The 8,988-nt window shown below is 35.0% G+C and overlaps 1 protein-coding gene across 2 annotated transcripts; it reads right to left on the bottom strand.

Moving 5' to 3' along the window:
• Positions 1–4,618: 4,618 nt before the first annotated feature.
• LOC129301497 (metal tolerance protein 1-like) lies at positions 4,619–8,352 on the bottom strand. Of its 2 annotated transcripts, none has more exons than XM_054940059.1 (2): positions 8,229–8,352; positions 4,619–5,968 (listed from the first exon to the last, which is right to left on the bottom strand). In XM_054940059.1, exon 2 carries the CDS (start codon positions 5,966–5,968, stop codon positions 4,817–4,819), a length of 1,152 nt encoding a protein of 383 aa, XP_054796034.1. In that variant the 5' UTR covers positions 8,229–8,352; the 3' UTR covers positions 4,619–4,816. The 2 variants fall into 2 exon arrangements, with proteins under 2 accessions (XP_054796034.1, XP_054796035.1); XM_054940060.1 differs by having other exon boundaries at positions 4,619–5,981; positions 8,229–8,336.
• Between the last annotated feature and the right edge of the window lie 636 nt (positions 8,353–8,988).

The raw sequence follows: 8,988 nt of genomic DNA, 5'->3' as shown, positions 1-8,988 counted from the left end.
TAATCGACGCGGTGATCCAGTCCTGATCAAGGTTGCTATTGATCCCAATTGAAGCGTTGGTTTAGATCACAGTGGGATTCAGCCTTTGAATCCTAGTTGTAGGTGGCTGTCTAGTCTCGATCGGCGCCGACACTCTTGTTTGGTCAAGGCCAGCGATCTTCTCCTGATCAACGCTGACAGTTGGTCTTGATGATAGTCAGCCATTTGATCCCCATTGTGCCTACACTTTGGGAGTCTTCGCTGGCAATCCATTCTCGATAGAAGTTGATCATTCCATCTTAGTTGGCTACGTGGCTTAGTCTCGATCTAGTCCTGTTGCCACTCGGCAATTTTCCTGTTTTAGCATTGTCGATGGGGCCAGTCAAATTATAAAGAGATTGAGGTGGGATTCGAAATACGAGAGATTTAGAAAGAATTTTCAATTAAAGAAAGATTGAGGTTAAATTTTGATTTGAATTCAGGTCAAATTTAAATTTATATATTTTTAATTTCCTAAACAATCAATCGTCTCAAATTTAAATTCAAACCTAAATTTTTATATATACAAACATAGCATTATAGAACTATTAGTTTGAATGGAGATAAGACTTGATGAGATGAAACAAACATGCACCGAAGCACGTATGCATTTACTTTCTGAAAAAAGAATAAAGGGCAGAAGGTAAATTTGTTTATACGATTGTAAGTGAACCCTTACATTCCTTCACTTGATGGAAGGAATGAAAATGTGGAATCAGTTGTGGAAATAGAGGTGGCATCACTATTGGGAATGAAATGAGCTTTTTTCATGCCATCCAACCAATAACCAAATCTACTTTATCTTACAAAGTTTCAGTCCTTTTTTCACACCCCAAAACCGCGAGTCAAGAAAAGAGAAGATACTGGGGAACAATAAAGAGCAGAAAAACGATCAGACAATAATGGCACCCCCATTCACTAACCAACACAAATGTTGACATTCCATTCATTTCATTTACCTCTCACATAATAAGATTACAAAAATTTTTTTATTTTATTTATAGTGTATTTTTATGATTTTTGTGTCCATTTTTATTTTTGTGCTCCTATTAAATGCTGAGGTATTTATTTTTAATTATATATATATATATATGTATGTATTTAATAGGAGTAAAGATAAAATTTTATTAAATTTTTAGATTGAATAATAAAATTTAAAGTTTTTTTATTACGTTGAAAATAATTTATAAGTAATATTGGATGGAGCATGCAAAAAATAATGCAAATTGGATTTTTTTTATATTTATACGTTTATATATTTGAATATTAAGATAAAATTTTAAAAAGGTAAACTGTTTTCATTTAAACAAGTAACTAAACGTAGTGGAATAGTGCACACAGACAATAAAGTTTTTCGTCGTATAAGGCGATATCGAGCTACTAGCTTTTCCTTTCTCCATGTTAACACGTTCTTTTGCGTGCTCTTTGATTTTGACATTTACTTGTGTGTGTATGTGGTGAATTCAAATTCACCGTAAAGAAGAAATAAACATATATGAAATAAAAAACTTTTTTTTTTTTTACCAGCGAAATAAAAACACTGAGAGACAGGATCTTACCATTAACCACGCTTTCAGAGGAACAAATTACTGTGATGATTAGGTTGCTTATCATGCATCACAGGACAACACCCATGCTAGGATATACATACTTACATAAACCAAATTAATTGGAAACACCAACGATATTGTTTTTTCCTCCAATAATCTTATTTTCCTATGTTTCTCATAATCTTGAGCCTTAATTATTTTCATAATCATGCTAATTCCCAGCAAAATCTTTCCTTTCAAAATGAACTCTTTCATCATCATTTGGACTTTGATTGTGTGTGTGTGAAAACTCGTCTAGTCAAAAGAATTTCAGAATTTGGAAATTAAAGTACCCATAAACTTTTTTGGCCAACATCACCTAGTCTGAAATATCAAGACACATTGCTGGGGCGTCTTTTGACCTGGTGGAGATAATAAATGGTTGTATTCAAAAGTTATGTTTTTTTTTTCCTGGCCAGAAAGCGAATAGAAATAAGACTCCTATGTGCTGTTCATGTAATGTCCATATTAATAGAGCTTTAGAGTTGAGCAGGCTATTGCAAGTTAATTTGACAGGCGATTTGGAAAAGTATATTGGGATCTGGTTGATTCATAAAAGAGCATCATGTTGCTTGTTTGCTCCTATCCTGGATAAAGTCAAGAGTCATATGTCGCGGGTGGAAGAAGAAAATGTTAAATGCTGCTAGGAGAGCAGTTTTGATTCAATTAGTTATCTCGGCAATGCCTAGTTATTACATGCAAATTATGCTACTCCCAAAAACATCACTTGGAGAGATGGAGAAAGAATGTAGAAGTTTTCTTTGCGGAGATGAGGATAATGCTAAGAAATTCCATTTTTTGGCTTGGAAAGAGGTCACTAAGGATTTAAAAAAAAAAAAGTGGAGGTTTGAGAATTAAGGATTTAAATACTCAAAATAGAGCTTTCATGTTTAAACTTTGTTGGCAGCTACTAAACAATAGTAAAGCTATGTGGGTCAAGTTTAGAAATCTAAATAAAATGTGGCATTGAAGTTGTTCTCACGATTAGGAGAAAAGCAAGTGCCTCCTTGACATGGCAAGGTATTGTAAACTACTAGGATAATTTTATTAAAGGCGTCAAGAAAAGAGTTGGGAACGGCAAAAGTACTAACTTCTGGACTGATTTGTGGGAATGTTGCGGCATTCCTTTGACTCATCTTGCTATTGATAACACTTTCAATGCAAATGACAAAGTTGCAGATTTTTTTCTGATTACAGGGAATTGGGATCTTCAGAAAATGAGGATATGGTTACCTAGTCATGTTATAAACCGCATTGCTTGCACTAATGTCCTGAGAGATGAGATGAGAGATGAGAGGATCTGTTTATTTGGAATCCATCATCGGATGGAAATTTCAATATTTCTTCTGCTTACAAATTTCTTCTTATAGGTAAACCTTCGGCAATGAGAAAAATTTGGAATAAAATTTGGTGCTAGACAAGACCTGAGAAGAATAAAATTCACTTATGGTTGGCGGTTACAGATAGGTTGCATACTGTAGAGTTGAGAGCAAAATGTGGTCTTCAACAATCTACTTGTTGCCTTGTGGGATGTAACCAAAAGGAGGAAATCATGCACATCCTTAGAGACTACCTAGAAGCAGAGGAATGGTGGAAAAAAATAGTCAAAGAGAAGGGATGGAGCAGTTTCAAATGGCTACAAGGAGCGGATTGGTTTCTTTGAAATTAAAAAAAAAAAAAATCATTTGGTAATCATCTAACTAGAAATGTGCCCTGGCATGTTTTCTTTGGGTATATGTGGTGGGATAATTAGGGTACTAGATTTTTTTTTTTAAAAAAAAAAAAATCTCTAATGGCGCAAATGTAGATCCTAGTCAAAACTTGGATACACTTTGGCAGATAAGTGATCTCTACACCTACTGCAACTATCACCAAGGACATCTCCCAGCAAAAGAAGGAACCATGCTCAGTGGTATAGATCAGATGAAAATGCTATTAGGTTAGATGTAGATGGATCCTATAAAGATGGCATCTCTTGATGTGATGATGTAGTTAGAAATAGCATTACTGATTGGATTGTTAGTTTTACCTCTAGTGTGGGATATTTTCCTCCTACTATCACATAGATTATTAGTATAACTCAAGGATTAGAGCTTTGCTTTAATAAGGGGTTCCACAAAGTTATTGTTTACATAGACTGTATTGAGGCAAATAATTTGATCTTACGATATGATAGTGACAATCACCCACACAAGAATATTTGAATTATGCTAGATTTCTTTCGTATGAAAACCATCATGTTTCTTTAAGTTTTATGTCTATAGAGGCAAATTGTTGTGCCCATTTACTTGCTAGTTTTGCTAAGAACGTTACTGAATCCTACTGCTCTCTTAATTAACCCCCACCTCACTTTAGGGAGGTGTTGGATGATGACAAGAGAAGATTCATTACTGTGTATTGAGACAACCTTTTTTTTGTTAAAGCATCTTTCTTCATTCAAAAAGAAAAATATCGACACACATGGAACACTTAGAAACTCAAATTTCAGTATAAATCTACATAAGAAATCACACTCATCATAAGAATCACTCATCATCCTTATCTTATTAGCAACTCACCAATCACCAATAGTGAATATATCTAAAAGAGAAACTTCCAGCCCCATTAAATGACCGGTGAGCAACTTGAGTTGGCGCTATCAGGAAAAAAACTCATAACCTTTTACATTCTCATGTCACGTGCTTGTTAGTGACACATTGACTAACAGGCTCCATAAACGGTACCAGTTTCCACGTCGGATGGGAGGGTCCCTAGTTTAATAATTTTTGTCCTCCCACAGGGCAAAAACCTTCAACAAGTAGTTTTGTGGTCTGAAGCTACTACAGTTTCAGACCAGAGAGTAGAAGACCGGAAAATTAAACTAAACAGTAAAGAATGTAGTCACAGAACTACAAAACAGACCAACCTAACAAAGGTCAACCCACCATCCTAAAACAGGTCAGGATGATGAGTTGACTTTTTTTTTTTTTTGAAAAACCACTTGATGTTTAATACTTATAACTCAACTCATATTGACACTTCAAGAAATAGCTCGCAGGGTAATATAACACAAAATCAGATGTTACGTGCAAATGTTAATTGCTCTTCGTACTGACTCTTTTAATTCCTAGAAAAAGCGTAGTATGCTGCATTATGGAGGCCAATGAAGTTTAATTCTAGAGTGAATATAAAAAATAAAAAATAAAAAAGCCAATTGATCCAAGACAGAATTAGCGCTCTATCTGAATGGTCACATGACTAATGTTGTAGACCCTTTTGATATAGTCTACAACCTTGTCAAGCATCAAGTCTGCATCTGCTTCTGGCCTAATTTTCACATGACAAGCCAGTAAAATCTTACCCACTGTAATGGCCCATATATGCAATTCATGAACAGCCACAACTTCATCCATGTCCAGCAGCCCCTGTTCAAGTTTAGTTGCATCTATCTCTCGTGGCGTGCTCTCCATCAGGACTTCAAGTATGCCTCGCAGCATATTGATCGTTGTCCCCAAAACAATCACTGAGAATACTAGGGTGCAAATCAAGTCAACGACCTTCCACTCGGGTTTGTACCATACAATTGCCCCTCCGATCATCACCCCAACACTTTGGATACAGTCCCCAAGTACATGGAGATAAGCCCCTCGCACATTAATGTTCCATTCTTTCTTCTCCTCTGGTGATCCACTGAGAAGTGCTTCACCGACATTGTCATGACTATGGTGATGGGGCTTATCTCTTGAATGCTCTTCATCATGATGATGGTGATGGGTAGAAATTACAGATCCACGGTCATGACTATGATCATGTTCACCGTGTCCATGTCTGTGATTGTGACCCAGTAAAAGAGCCATGATGATGTTAACCAATAGACCAAATGTAGAAACTAAAAACATTAGTAGGCCATTAACCTCATGAGTACCAGCAATGAGTCTTTGAATGGCTTCGAAGACTAGAATTCCAGTAAGCAACCATATTAGTTGGATAGAAACCAAGGCGCCGAGAATCTCTATCCTGAAAAATCCATATGACTGACGAGGGGTGGCTTCCCATCCAGCAGCCCACAAAGAGAATAATGAGATGGCAAAGGCTGCAACATCAGAAAGTAAGTGTGCCGCATCGGTCAATATTGCAAGACTATTAGCTTTGATTCCCCCAACAACTTCAATGCTCATGAAAACAACACAGAGAATCACTGCCATCAGAAGTTTTCGCATTGAAGTCAATCGTTCTTTGGAATCCCTGGAGATGGATCCAGCGTCTGAGAACCCACATGGTGCTTCCCCACAAACCTTACTTCCTCCAAGAGCCCTTCCACCATCAGAAGCGTGTCCACGAATTTCAATAACTTGTGCATCCCGGGGGTTTTGTCCTTCCATCTGGAATACGACGCTAGTGAAAGATGTTATTTGTTGCAAGTTGGTGAAAAAACAACAATAAAACATAAAAACAGACACGCTAGCCAATCATTAAACAAGAAACAGGATTACATTATATCATCACCAGATAATGTGGAGAATTCACGTTTGAATGAGTCTAATAAGTAATAAATTTATCTCTGACAAATTGATTCCATATACACAGCTCCAGAAATAAAATGTCAACAGGCAAAAATTAGTAACCCATCACAAAACCACGGGCAGTGCCGTCAACCACTATCCAAATGCAAATATTTATATAGAATGTGAGCAGAAAATCAGATCAAAAGAAGAACAGTATATATTTAGAGTAATTACTCAGCAAACAATACATTGTTGACAAGATAGACATGTGCAACATAGATTATAGATATTGAATAATATCAGGCACAGGACCATAGTTTTGTTAATGACGTAGTGTTGACCAGTTCCTTGGCATTGAAAGATAAACAGTCACTCAGCGAGAAATGTTATGATAACAGTAAGCCTCCATGCTGGACCTTGAGATGCCAAAAAAAAAAAAAAAAAGACTTTAAAGGAAACATGAAAACCAAGCACAAGGAAGGAAGCGAACATTCTTCAAAACCAGAGCCCAGAGGTAAACAATCATTATGTTTACAATGTCATAGTCCTCAACTGGAATTCCACATTTTGACTCAAGTCAAAAGAACATTTTGATTATTTATGTATACGACATCTACTTCTGAAACACTCTGAGAGAGGAAAAATCATGACGGCAGAATGCTTCGAACACAAAAGGAAAAAAAGAAAGAAAAAAAATATAAGAAATCTAATGGTAGGAAGATATCATGCAGGATAAGCTAGTTAAGGCATATATTGGCAATATTTTCATGTACGTGTTGCTTCTGCATTTGGATCCTCCGTATTTCATTCTCTGCATTTTTTTTTTTTTTGTTAATTTAACAAGAGGATAGACAGAGTGCATGGAGTCCATCACTCGTATGGACCCCATACTTCAAACAGGACCCACCATTTACGTGGGTCTCATTCGTTCTGTGTCTATTTCCCTCAGAAATTAACAAGAAATGAAAAACATTCAAAATCTTCTCTTTAGTTCCAATGACATCACAAAAGTTCAAAACAATACAACCGCAAATAGCCGCCAACAAGGTCAATCAATTGAGGATATAATTCGAACTAACTACACAGCCATGCCACAATCCTATGGCACGTGAAAAATACCAAATAAACACATGGGCGGATGAAAAACAGATGGACCGAAAAGTCGCATTATCCAATAAGTGTTTAAGGAGGTCAAAGGAATTAGTAGCATAATCAAATCAGAAAAGAAGCAGGGCAAGGAGGTTGTCAGTATCCTGTAAGCAGTAGCACAAGCGCATTACTAAATCTCTCAGCGCTAAATAGGAACATGTCCTACAAGAAATCACAATCACATACTTTTCCCAGAGAAAGAGCATAAGAGAATTGATCTAATATGTTTAATAGATATGGCAACATGATGTCTTGTCATATATCAATTATCATCACTATCAAATAAATGCTTCGTTTCTTCAATAACCCACATGGAGCACAATCACAGAATTGTAACAGGGTAAGCACTTATTCGCATAGGCGAACCTTTATTACACTCAGTGGGGGCAGAAATCTTTAAAATATGCATAGTTGACGAAGATGCCTTAGTAAGCCAACTGATTCAGGTAACTCCTCCAAGCCACAAAATAATGACATTTTAAACTCAAGCTAGCTGCTAAATTGCCTGACAGAACTCGAGCCAAGTCATTTACCACATCATGCGTCACAAATACCTTGAGATTTTTCTAAATTGATGATAATATAAAGAGTTTAATAAAAAGAATGCCAATACACATAAAAAATCAACACTGCACGACAAAAACAATGGAAAGCATATAAGTCGCTAGTAACCAAAATGAAGAGGGTAGAAGCATGGTAGCCCATTACACACCATCGAAGCAAAAGCTAATAATCAAAAATTAAATAATAATAATAATAATAATAATAATAATAATAAAACTCAATCTTTATTCAAAGCGTCAATATCCAAACGATAACACGACCAAAATGAAAAATTTAAAACAAATCAAGAAACAGTGCGAGGGCGTCCGACAACCCCACAGGAACAGATGACGCGGGAAACGCATTCAATTGTAGATCCAAATCCAGATTCAACAAATCAATCCCACCAGATTTTGTGAGTAGACAAAAGTCCCAGGGTTCGAACCTTTTTCAATACTTGCCAGAGAACAACTACCCAGGACTGACAACGGTGGACGTCCGACGGCGAGCTCGACCAAGTTTAATGCTTGTTGGTCAACGAAGAAAATGGTTGCCAAAAAACGTGAAAAGGTAGAGTTTCAAAAACCGAATATAAACGAAATTATTATTTTAATCCAACCTAACCGAGAATATTTTGTTTATATATTCTATTTGATTTTTAATTATTAAAAATTTATTGGATGAAAATTAATTTAATAAAAATTAATTTAATAAAATTTATTTATTATAATAAAATTTATATTTGAATAAATTTTTTAAAAATTAATTTAATAAATTAAAAGTTATTTAAATTATAATAATGATTGAGTAAAAATAAAAAAGAGAATTAGTTGATGATAAAATTTTGCAAAATACCTTCAAAAAATTATCTGAAGTTAAGTTTAAAAAATGAACTTTTAAAGTTTTTTGGATGTGTTTTTTAAATAGATTTTGTAGATAACTTAAAAAAAAAAACCAACCAACTTTAAGAGTAGGTAAATCAAACGGGCCCTCAGTTCTGAACCAATGGGATCATTCTTTGTTTTTTTTTTTTAATAAAAACAAGAGTAATTATTCCAAAACCTTAATATACATTAAAATTTTATTTCGAAACTTCTTAAAATATTCATATTTAATTAAAAACTTTAATTATTTTTTGGCCTGAATAAAAATTATAAATACCAAAAATACCATTTATATTTAAATGCATTGCAAAATATTATTTA

The sequence above is a fragment of the Prosopis cineraria genome, unplaced genomic scaffold (genome assembly GCF_029017545.1).
Source record: "Prosopis cineraria cultivar Desert tree isolate PC_DT_omini unplaced genomic scaffold, ASM2901754v1 PC2152, whole genome shotgun sequence".
In the NCBI taxonomy this organism is placed as follows: domain Eukaryota; kingdom Viridiplantae; phylum Streptophyta; class Magnoliopsida; order Fabales; family Fabaceae; genus Prosopis; species Prosopis cineraria.
The sequence above is the reverse complement of the archived record's forward strand: the minus strand, read 5'-3'. Positions and strand labels throughout refer to the sequence as shown.

What these genes read in the sequence shown, in the direction of transcription:
- LOC129301497 (XM_054940059.1), bottom strand. Translation starts at nt 5,968, where the DNA reads ATGGAAGGACAAAACCCCCGGGATGCACAAGTTATTGAAATTCGTGGA.